The sequence below is a fragment of the Tympanuchus pallidicinctus genome, unplaced genomic scaffold, assembly GCF_026119805.1.
Source record: "Tympanuchus pallidicinctus isolate F22 unplaced genomic scaffold, pur_lepc_1.0 scaffold13, whole genome shotgun sequence".
Classification (NCBI taxonomy): Eukaryota; Metazoa; Chordata; class Aves; order Galliformes; family Phasianidae; genus Tympanuchus; species Tympanuchus pallidicinctus.
The window spans coordinates 5,313,395-5,332,956 of record NW_026294648.1 but is presented as its reverse complement, the minus strand read 5'-3'; the positions used below and the strand labels follow the sequence as shown (position 1 = coordinate 5,332,956).

At 39.2% G+C, this 19,562-nt stretch overlaps 1 protein-coding gene across 3 annotated transcripts in view; it reads right to left on the bottom strand.

Moving 5' to 3' along the window:
• COL4A5 (collagen type IV alpha 5 chain) overlaps window positions 1-19,562 on the bottom strand; it is a 79,945-nt gene that overhangs the window by 42,176 nt on the left and 18,207 nt on the right. For all 3 annotated transcript variants that reach the window (XR_008204127.1, XM_052672930.1, XM_052672929.1), the window contains exons 2-10: window positions 14,036-14,095; window positions 6,711-6,800; window positions 5,463-5,507; window positions 4,737-4,781; window positions 4,568-4,630; window positions 3,793-3,846; window positions 2,747-2,773; window positions 1,355-1,435; window positions 177-239 (exon numbers count right to left, since the gene is read on the bottom strand). Coding sequence is in view for 2 of the 3 variants with exons in the window: in XM_052672930.1 (XP_052528890.1) it covers window positions 177-239; window positions 1,355-1,435; window positions 2,747-2,773; window positions 3,793-3,846; window positions 4,568-4,630; window positions 4,737-4,781; window positions 5,463-5,507; window positions 6,711-6,800; window positions 14,036-14,095 (528 nt within the window). In the remaining variant the exon portion in view is untranslated. The remainder of the gene's footprint in view (window positions 1-176; window positions 240-1,354; window positions 1,436-2,746; window positions 2,774-3,792; window positions 3,847-4,567; window positions 4,631-4,736; window positions 4,782-5,462; window positions 5,508-6,710; window positions 6,801-14,035; window positions 14,096-19,562) is intronic.

Sequence of the window (19,562 nt, the reverse complement as noted above, 5' to 3'; positions counted from 1 at the left end):
ATTGAGATATGCACAATAGCAGCTCCAGGGTCAACTGAGTGCATGGTTGCTACTGTCTTCATATCAAGTTATGACTAAAGTAATCTCTGCATTTTGCCAATTGCTTCTGAGGACATGGAAATAAAGAAGCAACTGCCTTCTTTACCATTCTGTGGTTAACAGGCTAAGAAACTTACTGTCAAACCTGGGGGCCCTGGAGGACCAACTGGACCTGGTATTCCTATGGGACCAGGTGGACCCTGTTGAAAAATTGAAGGAAGCTATCAGAGGCAGTGTTTATGGAAAAAGACCACGAGGGGACAAGTGTGAGACCTCCAAGGTAGAAACAAAACAACAAAACAAACAAACAAACAAAAACAACAACAAAAAGCAACAAACCAAAATTAAACACCAAATGCACAGCTGGCATCCTACAGGTGTCAAATCAAAGGAGCTGACCTCTAACTTACCAATTTGCTCTAGATGAAAAGCCTAAAGAAGTGTAAGCTGTATGAAAACTGTTCTGCTCTCTACATCAATACATCTTCTTTGGCTTGGATAAAGGAAAGCTTTTTTGTTTGTTTTGAACTACTTTTGTTGTTTCTTTCTCTTGAATGCACTGAGAGAGAACAACAAAACACTTTGTATTTGATTCCATCCAAAAGCAGACAATAGGAAAGAACAGATCAGAGAAACAGCAATGCTAACAGGCTCAATCTGGTCAGAACAGTCTGAGGTTTGCCTTTCTGTAGCACAAAATGGGAGTCTCTGGCTTCTGTCCAGCACAGACCGACTGACTCATTTCTGCTCCCCTTGTCCTTCCCACTAAAGTAATGAATGGTTCAGAGGGGAAGCACAGGGCTTGAAGTCACTGCATGTTTTCACAGAAGACTGCTGGGGGAACAGAAACACTGCTCAGGAGATGCAACATGAAGAGAACAACTGAGACATTACCCTCTCTTCCCCCCAATGAAAATAGCGGCTACAGCCCAGAAGTGCAGATTATTACTCACTTCACCTCAGAGTAAGGAAGGAAAGGGAGCTCCAGAATTAATACAGAGAATATCTGGGAAGTGGCAACAGGAAAGGGAAATAGTGAAGCAAGTCAATAACTGCATACTGCTGTCTGCTGGACACTGCTTTCCTGAGTAGGGGACTTCTCTGTCCTCTGTGGGCCACCCTAATAAGAGCAACACGAAGCACTTTTGAAGCCTTCCTCACAGTGTAAATTATACGTACAGTAAATGTGAGCCTTGCCCTTTCATGTACACATAGAGATTCCCTAGCATCAAATGTTCCAACTGCGCTGTAATTGAAGTACTCTTCCTTTTACATCTTTGGTAAAACAAGTCTAACAGAACTTTATTCAACTTACAGGTATCCCTGGAAGACCTGGAAATCCTTGGTCACCCTTATGTCCTGGCAGCAAGGATGTAATTATTTCACCTGGTTCGCCCTAGAAGAAAACCAGCTGGCTTTTAATTATTAGCATATTCAACAAATCTTTATCACCATTCTGACTCCAAAGGATGAAAAAAAAAAAAAAACAACAACTCTTAAAACTATGAGAGAATTAGAGTTATTAGAGTTATGTAGAGCCATGTATGTACGCTCAGCTTAAAATTTAAGCACTAGATTCTCCAAGAAATACCTCTTTTGATTAGATTCATCATTGCATATTTAGAGAATTCTTTAAATGGCTAAACTACCATCTGCTAAGGGTTCTCTTTTTGTGTGTACAAATATATTAGCATTGATCTAAATTCCAAAAGACCATGGGGATTGAAATATAAATGCTTCACAAAAGAGACATTCAAGATCCACATACAGAAAACTTCAATGACATGACGGAAAGAAGGCTTTCAGCTTTTTCCAGTGTCCAACTTCATGAGACTAATGTTGTGTATGCTACTGTAACAGTCACACTTCATGACCTAAAGTAAAGTATTTATTACTGATTTCAACTCACATCTTTGTTTTCCATGTAAATGTTATGATCAGCTAGCATTGTAATATCTGCACAATGACTGGGATGAAAGGGGCTGAGAAAGGCAGTTTAGTTTAATAGTCATCATTTCCCAGTACCAGTGTGTTACGCTGTCCTGTCAGCAGTTTAATGGAATAACTCCGTGTGTGTGGGGTCAGGCTTCCTTTTAAATAGATGTGAATCAAAACTAATGTTTTGAGTCATGCTCTAGTAGGCCATGAATACAGTAACAAAAAAACCCCAAGCAAACAACAACAACACAACCCCCCCCCCTCCAAACTGACAAGGAATCCTCAAAGGTTCAAAATCAGACTGTGAGACTATTTACACTAGGGGGAAAAAAAGTCATTTACGTAAGTAATCTAAACAGTAGGGAAGGACATTTCCAAAAGGAATGTAAGATGTTGCACTATTCCCTTTACTGGATACCTGAGTCACTATTGCTTAACCTCTACTTGCGTTTCTGAGTGCACACACAGACTACTGGAGCATTTAGATGTTTGTAGACCTTCTGTTAACTTGGTGCCTCTCAAAACAGGTGCTGTCCTTGACATTCCCAAGGGAATGAGTTTTAGAAAACAGTTTGAAGTCAAGCTAATGCAGTTTCTAGTTAGTTGCACTGGAATGACTTAGAAGCAATAAATTTTTTTGCAGAATTTCACTCCAGATTCCAATGGATGTATATGGGCTTGTAATGAAAGCAAGCAGCTTACTTTTGCCAGATCACACTGCACACTCATGCCTGGTTAGTACTTAGATATAAGAGTAAAGAACACTTACCTTCATACCTGGCAGACCAGGGGGTCCCTTTTTTTAAAAGAAACAAAAAATGAAAGAAAGATCAACAGAAATAAGTTCTTGGTATGTTATTTGCAAACCACTGATCAGATCTACTGCATGAGACAAGCATTAAAGAGAAAAGGAAAAAAAAGAAGTACTTTGACAGTAAATATTCAGCATTATATTTCCATTTACTAGCAATTTGCTTTTTTTTTGCCTCCTATTATTCTGCCCGTTCAGTGTTCTGTTCAGCTCTGGGGCTCCCAGCATAAGGACATTGATCTGTTGGAGTGGGTCCAGAGGAGGCCACTAGGATGACCAGAGGGCTGGAGTACCTCTCCTTATGAAGACAGGCTGAGACAGTCGGGGTTCAGACTGAAGAAAAAAAGGTTCTGGAGAGACCTTATTAACAGCCTTCCAGTTACTTAAAGGGGGCCTAAAGCAAAGCTGGGGAAGGATTCTATCAGTGAGGGTAGTGACAGGACAGGGGAATAGTTTTAAACTAAAAGAGGGGAGATTTAGATTAGATATTAAGATGTTCCACACAATGAGTGTGGTGAGGCACCGACAGTGCTGCCTAAAGAAGCTGAAAACATCCCATCCCTGGGGGTGTCCTAAGTCAGGTGGGATGGGGACTCGGGCATCCTGGTCTAGAGGAAAGCATCACTGTCCTTGGCCAGTGGGTAGAACTAGATCATCATTAAGGTCCCTTTCAATCCAAACCATTCTATCTCTTCTGTCTCATTGATCATCACTAACACCATACACAAACACACACATATCAGAGGACAGTAACCAGACCTTCCCTCTCTGACACATAGGCATGCATTCGTATCTTTCTGCAGGTAAAGTATCTCAGCACGGGGGAATTCAAAAGGCTTTGTATTTGCTTTGCCACAGCATCCATCAGAAGAGCTCACTCTTTTGCTGGACATCTAAAATATTCTGATTAATCATAACCTGTTAACTGAGCTTTCACAGATTTTTTCACAGGTAGGATTTTTTCAGTGGATTACAGGCAGTTGATCTGGAAAACTTGTACTTACAGGAGGCCCTTGTAAACCTGGAAAACCTGGACTGCCTGGGAATCCACGTTCTCCCTTAGGGTTGAAGATGACAATTAGCCAAAAAGCAAAATGAAACATAACAAAAACAGATAAGCAAATGGTTACTGAAAAGCCCAGTTTCATTGTTAGCTAGCAATTGCAATAATCTGTGGGTTAAATGATTTGCAAAAATCACACAAGTGACTGAAACAGAGCTTTCCAAAGTCAGATATTTCAAACCTCCAGGCAAGCTACTATAATGCAGAGAGGGAAAAAGTACAGCACTAAAGATCAGCTTCTCAAGAAGAAAGATCATAAACTGAAGCTAAGCAACATGTTTGAATAAAATCAACCCCTTCCAACAAGGACACTGAGTCAGTATTTCAAGGTATTATTATTAAAAAGTAATAATTAAAATGTCCCACTGTTTTGTGGTAAGTTTTCTGTGGTAGCAAGAGTCTACTACAAAGATTATAGCATATTATTCTAATTATGACACATTCCTCTGTTGTCAATCAAAAAATTAAGTATTAAGAAGTACCAAAGAAGTTAACAATGATGGCTGCAGAGTACTAATGTTGTGATCAACAGTTGCTGCTTTAGATATCAGGTCATGAACTCTAGTCTCAGGTGCATGTGAATCACTCCAGAATTACATGCACAGCTCAGTAACTTTAAGTATCACAATAAATTAAACTCATTGGCCACGGTCAGAAAAGCAGGAGCTCTTTATCACATTATTGTTGTAATGTTTAGAATTTTAAAGGAATTCCACCTTCGTTCCATTGCAGCCTGGGATACCCTGAGGTCCTGGTGGCCCATCTTGTCCTGGTAAACCCTTTGAAGATGAAAACAGGATAGAACAGTTAGCTCACAGGATGGCCTACTGGGCCAGAAAGACAAAATGGATCAGTTTCATATCTATATAGCCCATTCCTACTCACAGGAAGTCCTGGTGTTCCTGGAAATCCTGGAAGCCCTGGCGGACCCTAAAAGGAAATTAACCATGAGTGTTTGAAACAGTATGGTGCCACTGGATGTATAAGAAGAATTACAAAAATACTAAAGGAAACCTATAACAAAAAAAGAAACATCAGAAGCATCTGTAAAATAAGAATGTCATACTGGGCAGCCATCAAGGTTCTTACATTTCTTTCAGGGGAATAACATAAAAACACAGAGAAGACCATGCAGAACAACTAAGATAATAGTATGCAGATGCACAAAGGGAAAAAAGCAACAACTCATGGTACAAAAGAAGACCATGTACCACTGAAGACAGTGATGCATCAATTGTTGCCAGCTGAGGAGTTCTGACAAAAAGAAGCAAATTCACAAAAAGTAAATGGTTTCCAGACAAATTAATCTCTCCCATACTGATTTGTCATACTAATATAAGATACACACAGTATTGGGATTACTCTCCTTTATGGCTTTATGAAAAATAATATAAATAACACATAAGATTGTGTACCATAATAAATTGTTGCAGTAATTAATTGTATTACACAATCTTAGATTATTTATATAAAGTAATGCAATCTTTTCTACTTGATAGATACATTACTCTCCTTAATTACTCTTTCCCCCCAGAATCACTTCTGTAAGGATCCTGTCTCATACATATTCATAATTCCAGCATATCACTAGGAAAAGGTACCAATACTTACTCTGATTCCCTTGGGGCCAATAGGTCCTGGAAGTCCATCATCACCCTAAGAAAAACCACAACAAAAACCAAAACCACACCAACAAAACAACATTCAAGTTTGCAGTCATTTTGTTCTATCAAAGTAAACCGTGTGATAAAAGTTACTCTTAATTTTTATAACAAGATGGCTAGCAGTTACATAAGTTATCACTTTCTGAGTAAAAAGGTTCAAAATAATTTCATTTTTGGCATTGGATCTCGTATTGAAAAGCATCTGTTGCATCTGATAAGCCACAACAGAGGAAATGGTTATTTCTCAACATTACTTCAACTTGCACAGAAGCACTTTCTGCTTTCCTCCATCAAATATACTGCAGTGACCTCTTGTGGGCAACACAAGATAGAAAAGATCAAACTTCATAGTAAAACGCCAAGAAGAAAGGGCATTATTAGAATACAAACACAATCATGGCTTCTAATAGAAGACCCTTTTCTTGTTTCACTGTTGTTATACTGTCAGTTTTCTCTCTCTCAGCATAGCCTTTTGATTATTCTTATCACTTACCTACTATCTCTTTTTCACATGTTTGCTATGCTTCTGTTAGTTTAAATTGCAGGTACTTGCAGATCCTGGATAAGCTTATATAAATACTAAATATGAATGCATTCAGAGAAAGGTATTTCAACATTTAAATACTATAGTATACCATCTGAACAAGGTAATGTAATTCAGTAGCAAACAAAAATAAACTGAAACTGCAGGGAACACAAGGAACATTCCTCAGCTGTCTCTGCAGAGTTCAGTGATGTCTTCATTTGCATCACCCCATCCAAACCCAGCCCAGGAATGCCACCAGATGCAAATCCTAGTTTGCAGTACTGCCCAAAATGGTGGGGCCCTCCAGGAGCTGAACACTGCTCTTATCAGTAAATCAAGTAATGCATTACTGCAAGCAGCAGTATAGCAACATCACGGAGCCTTGCCAAACCTGTTCTCTGACCTTAGCAACAGTCCTAAGGAAAGCATACAAGTGCAGGTACAGTGTTTGCAGGCACATGTAGGTGAACAATGGGAAACATAAAGCAACATTCTTATGGTTGACTGTTTCAAACAATCTAGCATACTCTAACCTGGTATACGACCTATTGAAGATTTTTACTATTAAGCTGATGATAATCAAGAATTCTGGAATGATTTGGGAACAGCATTATAAGCAAGCTAATGCTACCTAGCATTTCCATCCTGTCCAAGTGAATTGGGACTTACCTTTGCACCTCTGGGACCAGGAGGCCCTTCTGGGCCTGGGAACCCGGGCAGACCTGGCTGTCCTTCCAAGCCTGGGAATCCCCTTTCACCCTATAGAAAGGATATGTGCAGATAGTAATATGACAAAAGCAAAGGATACTTTAAAGAAGTTCATAAAATAAACTATTTTTCTGCATTTCAGTAGGAAGTTATCATAGAAACTCTAACAATGCAATTACGTATCCTACCAGCTTAGCTACAGAAATTCCTGTACACAGGCACTGCTTTTACCTACACCCCGTAAACAGGTTTCATAGATGTTTATCCACTACTTAAGCCACCTACTGACAGTACATTTCAATAGCAACTCTTCTGGGCTGATAATTTGCACAGAACTCTCCCATCTTCCTTAAAAGCATAGCTTTGTTAGTCATCAAGTCTCTCCTGAAAACTCAGCTTCCACTGCAATACCTACAGAAATGCTCAGATGGATATGGACTGCTGCTATATGGTGCTATCTATCATCATTTCACAGATACAAGATTGTTCTCTGTTGTATACAAGTAACTGAGATTGTGGCCATGCGCTGCAGGTAAAGCACTCTCTACAGACAGAATATAATGACGGTTCCAGTCCTAAGTGCTTACAATGTAAATCAAGAGAAACAGAGATAAGACAACACCAAAATAACATTTTTCATCCCTTTTACCTCACACCTCATGCTAAAATTCTAACCTCCCAAGCAGCAACCATATTTCAGTGAGTATTTATGCAATGATTAGCCATGACAGCTCAGTGTAACAGATACATCTCTACCATACACCATGGTATGCCCCTCTGTACATTGTTTGTTATAACATGCTGCTTTCCTGCAGTTTCAGGCTGTTCACAGCTGCAAATTCAAGAAATATTTACTCTTATTTCTTCTACACAATAGATTCATAAAAAAAAAAAAAACAAAAAAAAAAAACCCAACAAATCAATAAATATTACAGTTAGAATCACTATAAGGAAGTTAGGAAACACCAGAATTGGTGTGCCTTTTTCTGCATACAGGTTGTTGTATACTCTTCCATTACATCAATTTTTATTTCCTACAGCTCTACCAACCAGCAAATACACAGTACTAAGAAGCAATCACTCAGCATTATTCCTATTGCTTTATAGATACCTGCAAGGCAACTTACACAGATATACCCAAATTATTTTTTCACAGCTCCAGGAACTGCCAACAAAAGAGAGGCCTGAGCTCATTGTTGCATCCTAACAAGCACCTTATAAGCTCCAGGTTTGAGCTGTGCAGTCCTCTGTGCATTCTTTAATTCATCTTGAAGTTTCATTTTCTTGTCCCACTTCAGCAAAAATTCAAATAGCAGCTCCTGTACCTACTGCCTCTCAATGTGTCAGCTATGGTGCTCCCTAAAGAACTGGGAGGCCCCGCCTAGAGCTCCTCAGCCAGGGGAAGGAATTGAACCAGGAATTCCATATCTTCAAGAGGACAATGTTAGCAAAGAACTGAAAACTGGAGACTTCAAGACAACAGAAGCATCTACTTGCAGCCTCGAACACAATATGTGAAAGGTAACATTATGGCTTTGCTGACCTCCCTTCTACTTTCCACAGCATCTCTATGCTGATTTTAGGTACTCAGTAGGATAGCAGGGTTATTACTCTTAAATTCTGATTTTCTCACTGCACTACCTCAGCAGGTGCTCTGCATTCCACTGCAGAGGACAAGAAACTAGCAGTTATATTCAAAACACTTACAGAATGTGTTGATCAACATAAAAAAAAAAAAACAAAACAAAACAGAAACAACCCAAAAAATAGCAAGAGTAACAGGGATTCTCTTCACAACCTCTACTCTGCTGCCTGCAATACTGCTTGCTTGGAAAACAAGAAGTCCTTTAGATTATGGCTTGTATGTTGTGTGCCAAACATGAGTTGTAACTTTAGTTCTATACACAATGAGATTCAGATAAACTTCTAGGATAAGGATTATTATCTGGTCAGCTAACCCTGGTTCCTCTATTAAAATGCAAAACTGTTACTATTTTTCTTGCAGATCATTTATTGCCTTTTTTTTTAAAAAAAAAAAAAAAACAAAAAACCGGAGGACAGGTATCTTTTTCCCCCCATGGAAATGCTGATTACTACACAAATTCAGGTTAGCTTGAATTCAGCAGTGCCTTTTTGCATGCAGAACTCCAGGTTCTTCTTTCACATGGAGCTATACAGCTGATGCTGCTTCACTTGAAATGCAAGATAGGAGAAATGTTATAAGCTCAGGCCCAGATATGAAAGGGTTAGTGTGCCCTTGAAGGAGAGAGGAGGAGGAATTTGGGAGTGCCCAATAAGGAAAACATAAGGCAGAGCCAGACTTGGGAGCAAGCTCTGGCAAGAACAGTGTTTGCACTATGGAAATACATACAAGAGGCATGCCAGATGCATCAGGTACAAGCTAGGCTACACAATGCCTATTAATCTTACATTGATCACGTTTCATGCTTTCATTAGAGAAAGTGACATCTGCAAATGGATGCTAGAAAAAACTTCTAGCAGAAGGTTGGTCTTCTATGTCATCTGCTGCTGACAGATGGTTCTCTAAAGGGCAACTGCTCTGAGGTGTCCACTCCGAACAGCCACATAACTGGCAAGCCACAGCCTTTCAAAGTGAAAGAGGAAACTAAGTCAAACAGTTGAAAGAAATACAGGAGGCAACTGTGAAAACAGGATTTTCTAAGCCTAAATTCTTCTTCTCAGCTTTGAAAGTGAACAGCTACAATGTGAGCATTACATGAGGAAACCGTTGTCAGAGCAATGCCAGGGGAGTCTGCCAGCAAATGACACTCAAGAACAAGACAATTTGAAGGACTGGATTTGGAAACTGCTAAGGAGTTGTACCAAATGCTTTCTGAGGGAGCTGTACCAAACCAGATACAGAGGGAAGAGTAGGGCTATAATCACTACTTTGGATTTAAAAAAAAAATTGGTTAGAGAAATGAGCGCTGGGGGAGAAGCCAAGCTGATCCAGCTCTCCGGAATACAGATGTTGGGAGATACTTTTTTTTTCCCCCCAACAATTGTTTTCTTTTCTAGTGTTGCCAGAAAGATCCCTTAAGTGAGAAGAGTTTTCAGATACAGCTTGTTCTTACTCCAGACTTTCCTACTGTACATCTTGCATATAGGGTACTGTATGCAGCAAGATTCAGATGCTGTAATGCTGAATTTGTTAGGGAAAAGTGCCTGTGTTTCCTTGCAAGCACGTATTGAAACAGAAAAGACATATTTAACAAGTTTCCCCTGGTGACAAAGCTAGTAAAAGAACACTATGTTGTTTGGAGTGAGGTTGAAGTCTCTAGGTAACATGCACTATATTTTCTTACAGATGCAAAAAACTGTCAGTCTTGCCAGCCTGTTCTTCCTAAAGCAAAGAAAAAAAAAACAACCACAAGAAGTAAAAATAAAAATAAGTAAGTCTAAATATTTTTTGCTTCAGACTTGATGCTATTAAAATAAACAAAATAGCAAAGGTTTAGGTCAGCCCAGACCTCATGTTCCAGTCCTACAGGTACAGGATTCCGTAGCAGAATAAAGATTCATCAGCTACAAGCCATCATTACCTTTGGGAATGGGCAAGGAATTGGATCCTGATCTCAGTGATAAATTCAAAGTAGTTCCAATGCAATTGCCCTCAACCAATTACACAGATGTGGCAAAACTGTCAACTTACAAGCTTGAACACAAATGTTACTTCAGAGATGAGAATTAAAAACATTTACAAAATACCCTAAGCTTATGCTTTAAGTGACAGTTCCTATTAAAAGCATTAATAAATAGAAGTATATAATCAAGGCCATACTCAAAAACCACACACATTAGCCAGCCACAAACACAAGCAGTGTTGAAGACAGTTTAATGCTCTGGTAGAGTACAATGAAAAAAATTCACTCTAGCATGGTCTGTATTCTTCAACACAGGATTTCTTCAGCAGACCTGCTTTATCTCCCAAAAGAAGTCACAGGGGTCTGTAAACATCTCAGAATACAGGACAATGTTATTGCAGTTTAAGACATCATTTATGAAGCATGTAATTATTCATGATAGTGACTGAAGTTTGAGAAGTTTCAATTTTTTCTTAGCTATTTGTATCCAGCAATGAAAACAGCGGAGTTTGTCACACCTGCACTATATTTTATTGTGATAAATGCAGAAGAAAATTGGAACCTTGCTTGATGATTTTACTGAATTGCCTCCTGAAACTCAGAGCTCCAAATACATATATCAGAAGATTCCAAGAATAAGATTCTTTTTATTTGCTTCTGTAAGAGGCTACAGACTCCTTGCATCCAAACTGTCCTTGTAACTCAGTATTACAAGTTTTTCTTGCCAGAATCCTGTGAACTAAACTCTTACCTAGATACATTAGGATCTTGCCACAGGATTCTTCAGCACCTCTTATATTGTGATCAATAAACCCAGTTATCTTGGCATCTTCTGAAGTCCTTTTTTAAAAGGCCATAAACTAATCATACATAATAAAGGGTAGCTTCTTGACTGGTTTGTTTAGCTTACTTAGAATGGGTAGCACTAAATAAGTATGATCATCTAGAATAGCATAACATACTCCTAGTTATTTAGAGCTGGAACTGCACCTTAGAAGTTGTAAAAACAAAACAAAAAAAGCCCTGTAACACCTCCCAACTTGAACCATATGTTTCTATCACAGCTAGAGACTTGGTTTACAGCGAGATGATACATTGACAGCTCTAAACACAAGCCTCAGAGAAGGAATGGGAATACCTTACTAGGGAGAGGGAAGAAAACATTTTAACAGCACTACTTTAAAGCAAAGCCACAGTAATCTTGGAGAGCATGCCCTCTTGGGGACCAAGAGGCTGTAGCCCTTGCCATTCAGTCTTCATCAGCTGGAGCAGCACTGGAGCAGATTCATCTCATAAGTGCCAGGCAGCACTTACTTCAAACCCAATCATCATTCATTTCCTTAAGGAAGAATCAATTATTCACATGTAGTAGACCAACACAAGTAATTCTTGTAATTATCCATATATACCAGCTTAATCATTTGCTTTAATTTCCTGTATATAGCAGCTCAATTGTTTCCTTTGGTTTCAATAGGTTCTTACCAGATCCAGTTCATTAAGCAGCAGCTTATTGCAAGCACAGGACAGAATGGAGAAAGCTGTTACCAGTTTTCTCTAACTTTTCTAGTAAATTATTTGTTTATTCATGATAACATATTATACATGTTTTCCCCTATACACAATTTTCCTCCCCCCCCCCCCCCCCCCCCCCCCCAAAAAAAAAAAAAAAAAAAAGACAAAACTTACAGGGCTTTGGTGCAACAGAAAATGTACTACTGCTACAAATGCTCAAGGCAGAATCATTGATGGCATGAAGCAATTAACCAAGAGCTGCAGTTGCCCAAGGAAAAATATGAAAATAGTTTTCCTATTTGCAGTTCAATTTGTATTATTTTGTTAGAAATTGGATATCCTGGAGGGAACTCTAGGATACTTAGAAAGAAGGTTACTTCTTAGTCTGCAAAAAGACACATTAGGCTCTGCAGAGCTGAACAAAGCCGCACTTCTTAGTTGACTTAATGCAAGTGGACAGAAACTTGGATGCAGAAGCTAGTTGCAGGTCCACAAGGAAACAGAAGTTCAGGGCTCAGCTGAGTGCATTTGACAAGGCTTTTCTTGTCTTCCCAGTACATCATCAGGCTCCATACACCTGACTTCCAGTAGTCCTACAAGTACACTGTCACATTTCCAATGGAGAATCAAAGAGGGATGATTATTTAAACAGCTCCTTGCCCAACGCTGTTTATATGCCAATTAGACAAGGAACTATAGAGTCTGACTTCTGGTTCAGAGGTCACTACAGAAGGAAGCACAAACACCAAATGCCAAGCATCAAATACAAAGCAGAAGCCTGAAGCTTGCTGTGACAAGTTTACACTCAACTGATCCAAAGATAATTTGCAAGAAAGTTTGGTCGAAGAGGTATCAGACTTGAAAACCCGCATCAAATGTTTAAGTAACTGATATGCTGTGCTGGATCAGCCTCATCATCTGAGGACAGCTCTAGATATCTTGCAACTGTGTGAGATTTTAGAAAAAGTTTAGGGTTGTGGAAAAGAAAGTTAACAGAAAGCATTCTGGACATCAGTGAGGCTCTTGTATATCTTGTATACTGGTGCCTTCATAATTATAGGGAAACTAACGTAATGGCATGTGTATGATCAAACCAGTTGCATAGGCAACCTATCACACCTAAGAGTGCAGGCTTTGCTTTTCATTGTTAATTTTCTGTCATGATGGCCTGCAAGCTTCTGAAAGGCTGTTTAATAAAAATGCTGAGACCTGACAGACTTTTACACTGTTTAACTTGACTTTGGTGAAGAAGGAATCCAAATTTATCAGATCTCACAGTAAATCTTCCATTCTAAGAGTGGAAATCTGCATTATGTGCCTACCACTTTAAGAAGTGGGTGCCAAAAACACTATGTTCCCATTATTATTTTATTTAGAAGGCCAGAAAACGTACTCCGAAGTTTTTGTACCTAACTTGCCAGATAATTTTGTTTACTGAATTCACAAAATATCTGTGACTAATCCAGAAAACAGCTAACTGTACACCACAGATGGATTCTCCAAAATTGCACCTGCTATGGTTGTATTAGGAATGTAAAGCCTACTGCTGGAATGCCCTCAAACTAAACCCAAAGTACTCCTTTATTAGTGTTACGATACATCTGGTTTAGCCAGCTTTATTTGAAGGAAATGCACCAACGAGGTTTGATTGAACCTAATCAAACTCTAAACTTGCCATCAACGTTATGTTATTTTTCACTAGGTATGTATATTGTAAATATACCTGATGAACTAAAAGTAAATAAATGCCAAGGAATGACCTCATTTGCCTACAGCCATCTGGATGATAAGTACAGCACCATAAATTACTATGAGTTTTTGACATCTGCCCTCTTTAATCTCAGCCAATAGTAAAATTCTGCAATAGCATAATATTGAATCAAAGCAGTAACTTGAGATTTTGCATCACATTTGTTCTTGATGTTATACTTGTTTATACAACTTCAAAATCACCTTTGAAATGTGTCAGAAATTAATCTAGAGCATTGAAGCACTAAAAAAAAAATAATACTGAGCACGCACTATAGCCTCAAAGGATAAATTTGTTAAACTGTAAGTAGTACCAATGGTAGAATCATAATGACTGCATAAAAATACAGCAGGAGTGGAAGTCAAAGCTGTACAGAAGCAAAGGTTTGTGCATTAGTCAATCACATAAGGTATTCTTACCTTTTCTCCTTTAACTCCACTGCAATCACATTTGGTTAGAGATGTACACCCATGGCAAGCCTGTAAAGACATAAGAAAAGATTACGTTTTGAATCACTGTAAGGTAGCATCAAGTCTGCAATACTACTAAAGTTATTCTAGAACACAGGCCTACAAAGTAGGTCACCCAGACCTCATACACATGTTCAAAGCATATACAGTCTACTGAAAACATGATTAACTTTATTAAGAGACTTATGCTTTTACATGTTAGTTTCCTTAGCATTTTTATGTTTATTTTACACAAGAACTATTTATCCTAGGACAAAGTAAAACGCAACCTATGACTAAAGAACATTAACAAAACAGGTTCTTCGGCACTTGCCACCTCACTGACAGCATCCATTTATGGCTCTCACCAGTAGAGGTCAGGTTTTGAACAAGAGTTTAACCAAGCCTTATTTATGGTAAGATGGTATTATGGAAAGATCTTTAGTGCCTAATTAATTCATGCCTCCACAGCACAGTTACACAGAAGAGGTTTTAAAAAGCAAACAAAAGACCACCCAGATGTCATCTAGTTGCATTCACACTCTACCAAGCATGACAAGTCAGCTAAAACCCTCCCTCACTTAAGGGGGAGGCGAGAGGGTCTGGGAGGTGCATTGGTCAGAGGAGGGAGTTAAGGAATTTGATTCATAGCAGTGATCCAAGCCAGACAAGTTCTTGATATCACATCTGCTCAGTCTGAATGCTCCCCAGCTCCAGCATGATGCTCACTACAGTTCTGTGTTGATTTCAGAAGTGAGCAGGCTGGTGTGCTTAAAAAAAATGGAGATTTGTGGAGGAAGAAAAACTTCACAGTGTACATAAGGCAGCAATCAATTCCCACAGCTCTTAATACTTAAAAACCATGACCAGTATGAGAAGATACTCTCCCCCAAATACTTGAGGATTTAATTTGCTCTGAGGACACACGTAGCATCATAAGTAAATTACAACACATAATTAACAGTTGAAAAAGCTGAGGGTTTGGGCTTCTCCACTCAACCTCAAATAACCTGCAAAGAACAATATGTACAGAGAAAGTTTCAGCTGAGCAGGAGACGAGCCAGTTTGTCAGTACTCAATACACCCACACACCAACTCTAGCCCTCATTATCACAGAGACATGACCCATCACCTACCTGGCATTACTAACATCCTGGCTCTTAGCCTAAACACACTACCGAGTATCAGAATGAAGACACCAAAGCAGCTTAATTCACCTGGAGCTACAGAAACCCAGGATAAATAAAGTATCCTGTTTCACAAGACACAGCTTTCAGCGCCATCGCAGTAGTGCCACACAACAAAGCTAAAGCATATCTCCAAATCTTCAGCTTTTCTAATCAGTTCCTTGATTTGATGTACACAGAAATTCAAAATTCTCAGTAATCAGGAGATTATCCAGTTGTTTCCTACAGTGAAGATGAATCTTAGTAGCCAGATTAGGTTTTCAAAGATCAGACTGGACCCTGAATAACCTGGCTGACCTCATCACTGAGTCCACTTGGAGCAGAGTGTTTGGCTAATGCCCTCCTGATGTCACCTTTCAGCCCAACTGACCTTCTGAACTCAGCATCAGATCCTTCTCACTTTCAGAAGTGTATTTTAAAAAGCAAGTTCAGCTTAAACTAGTTTTAGGGTTAATCTTGCTTTACTTAGGAGATCAATCTTAGCTACACATAATACTCCCTTGCTTCACAATACAACACAAAGAGAAAGAAAGAGCAGGTACTTATCTCACTGTGCAATAGTGTCAATGTCCTATTGCAAGGAGATCACACAGATCTACTTGAAGGTCTCTGCTGCCTCCAAGAGATGGGGCAAAAAATAAATCATCAGTAATTAGAAACAAAAAGCTACACAGTGGTAAAGCACAGTCTAAAACAATGCACCATCACAATGGCACAAAGCATAATAAAGATTTGTTTAGGTTAAGGAACAGCGAGATTCATTTAGTCTTCCTCTTACATTTCGAAGAATGTTTCCTACAGAAATTTTCCTGAGTCTTCAGATAAAATAATTGGTCTGGATGGGGAAAGAATTTAGAGAAGGAAGGTGTGAGAATGTCCTTCACAAAACAAGATATTCACAAAATTTTGCAAAGATTTTAGACACAAACTCAAAAGAGTCTCTGTCCTTTGCCACTGATTCTCCATAAAAAAGCAGAAAACTGCATCATTAGTGCTGACTCATCTTCAATACTAATCCTGCCAAAGTGACAACTGCACACGATGGATACCATCAATAAAGAAAACAGATCATGAAATAAAGTACAGAAAGGATCACCCAAAGCAGGGCTGCTTTGAGCAGGCTGCACAGGACCACATCCAGCTGTACCTTGAGTAGCTCCAGTGCTGGAGACCCACAGCCTCTCCAGGCCCTGACCAGGGGCTGGCTGCCTTCATGGCAAAGAGCATCCCCAAATCTCACCAGTTCTTTATGATGAGTAGCCATAGTCTCAGCCTACACAGGGTAAGAGGAGCTTGGTTCTTACTTTACTGTACTCTTCTCTAAGAAGCAGGAAGACAACCATAAGATTCTTCTCTTCCCTGATGCCTTTTTCCTCTGAGGAAAAAAAAAGATTTTCCCAGTATCTTCCCATATGTCTTGGGTAACAGCCTCTCAAATCTGGGCATGCTGAAACAAAGCAAAATGAGCTTTAAATCAGCTCCTCGGCTGTGATACTTGTGCTGATTTTGGTCTTCACAGAGCTGACAAAGTACGTATCTTTCTTGCATATGCAGGCAATAAACATCTGTGGATGTGATGCCAAAACAGAGTGCACCCTTCCCAGCATTAAAGACTGTTATTTATTATGAGGGGTCTAAATAATCCTGTATGAAGTATTTTTAAGTGCTTCTCTCCTTGATCCCATTTTAAAGTGATTTAATCAATACAGCTCCTACCATAAACCATAACTCAAAAAAAAAAAACACCACAAAACCTGTGACTGTCATCCAAAGTCATTTATATTTCCAGACTAGATTCCTTATACTTTGAGGAGCCTCTTAACTTTGACAATTATCCCATCTCAAAGATGGATGTGTACTCACTGAATGCTTTCTGATAGATTGCTTCGCATACCCAGCTCAGATCTTTTACTTGCAGGAAAGTCTTTCTCAGACAAAAGTAACAGGAGGCTGAACAAAGTCAGTAATCAGAAAGCTCTCACCAAACACTCACTGTAATCAAATGGCAGCAGCTTTTGGCTTAAATCCTGGGAAGATCTCTTTACCCACAAGCTTATCAAGAAGCATTCCCTCCACAGAGTCACTTATCTCCCTGTACAAAAGCAGTAGTTTGGCAGATTGTATTTTTTAATCTGTAGTATTTTTACCTCCACCACGTTAATGCTTTTGAACTGAACAGTTGAAAGAGAAAAATCCCTGAGAATTTGTCCTCTATCAAGATTGACTCATGTCACTTCTGGGTCATACAGCAATATAACAAAGACTAAAGTCAAAAGTGTCAGCAGTGTAAAACAAAACAAAACACTCGAGAGCTTAGCGATCTGTTCTAAATGAGAGTTTGCTTCTTGTTTAGACTTTTCAATAGTCTCAAGGCCTTTTTTTCCTTGTGAAAGCAGGCTGAAGAACTGTGCTACAGGAGAACATGTACTGCATAACAAGCCCGTACAAGTTTGAAAGCAACTCAGCAGAAAGAGGATTCTGATATCACAGATTTAATTATGTATTTCACATGGACGCAAAAAGAAAGAATTGAATCCAGGCTGCTTACTATGAGTAGAAGTGCTGGGAATCTCTCCTTCATATAAGCAGCAAGTTTGAGAAGAGCAGATAGGATGACTACAGCACTGAAATCCTAGAAAAACCTACATTAAGACCAAGATTTGGATTACCACTGTCAGTGGTTTGCTCTGTGAGAGCTTAACCATCACTAGTTCAGGCAATTATGTGACCGGCTGCGTTTCCAGGCCTCACACTTCAGTGGAACTCAAAAGTTACATTTGTTTTATCTGTTACATATTGGAGAAAGTGAGAAGGCTGCCTGCCTTGGATCAGACAGCCAGAAGCCTTCAGCAGCAGCTTGAGTCCTAGCTCTGGTCAATATGATGCACATAACTTCAGGTGACAGGAAAGGTAATAACATTTTGGAAAACGTGAGCTAGAATAGTGAGCTGGGTGTAGATTATAAGGAGTGGGTCATGATCTTCACAACAATTAAAATCTTTTAGTTTTCAACTACAGGAGGATGGACAAGAAACGGATGCAGCTTGTAAGAAATGACTGAAACAGTGGAGATTTGCTTCTTGCCAACTGCTTTCCCCTTTAACACTCCCCTCACCACCACATACCTGTAAGGATGGACTCACTATCATTTCCATTTCCTTTGCTGTTAATAGCGTGTAGCAAGACAATCAAGGGCTCTAATTAATCTAGCCAAGTTTAGCTAATCCTTTCATTGGATTTTCCTGACAGCTTCTACTCCATTGAACTAGTGTGAGGAGAGCAAGTTCTTTTCATTAGTATATAAAAGGAGGAATGGTATTGGTTTTCTGGTCAAAGGATAATTCTTCCAGAACAAGCTTGGTCTTTTGTGCCTTACATGAACTGAGGAAAACTGCTTTATGCCACCAACAGAATGGTGTTTAGGTTTTAAAATTTTCTTTAAATTGAAATGCAAACTTAAAAAAAAAAAAAAAAGTACACATTTGAAGCCTCAGTCAATTCTTACTCTTGGCCACGTTTGTAACTGACAGCTCAGCAAAATGAATAAGCCTAAGTTATCCCCAAGGTTTGTTTTGGCTGAAAACCTGCTTTAAGCATTAGGTACACTGCCCTCTTTTCTCACCAGGCCTAGAGATGTTAGTCACAAGGCAACTGCAGCACAGCCCACTCCTCCCACCTCCCATTCACAACCACATCGGCCAAAACATTTCAGAGAACAAAAAGAAAAGCCAACACACACAAGGTAGGTAAATGTTATTCCTGGAAAGAACAGCAACTGGGGACTTCCTAAAACTGTTGTCAATAAAAGATTCTCCTAAGTTAATAAAAGTTATAGTGGGCTGGTCAAATGTTCAGATCAATTAACCTACTCATGAGCAATCAGAATCCAAGTAACAGCACAGTTAAACAACACCTCAGCTTTGGATTGTCGAGCTTTGAAGTGATTTACCATTACACACACCCAGCTGCAGGAAAGTTACTCGGCAGCAGGGGAGAGCAGATACAGGGCACATCTAAAAACCCACAAGGTGAAGTATGCAAGAGTATTTAAGTAACGTACTAGGTACTTCAACATACAGTTACTTAACAATATTTTAATGCACTTTCCACTGTAAAAACTAGAGATGAAGAGGGATGATGCTGGTCATGTAGCAGTACTTGAAGTTTACAATCAGAAATTAATAATCTAGAGAAGGAGGTGTAAATTCTTACAGAAGCACAGATAGTGAATCAATAAGGTGCCGTTATGAACAATTAAAAGTGTTCTGATGTGGCAAACGCTGCTCACAAATGAATTATTGATCTAGATC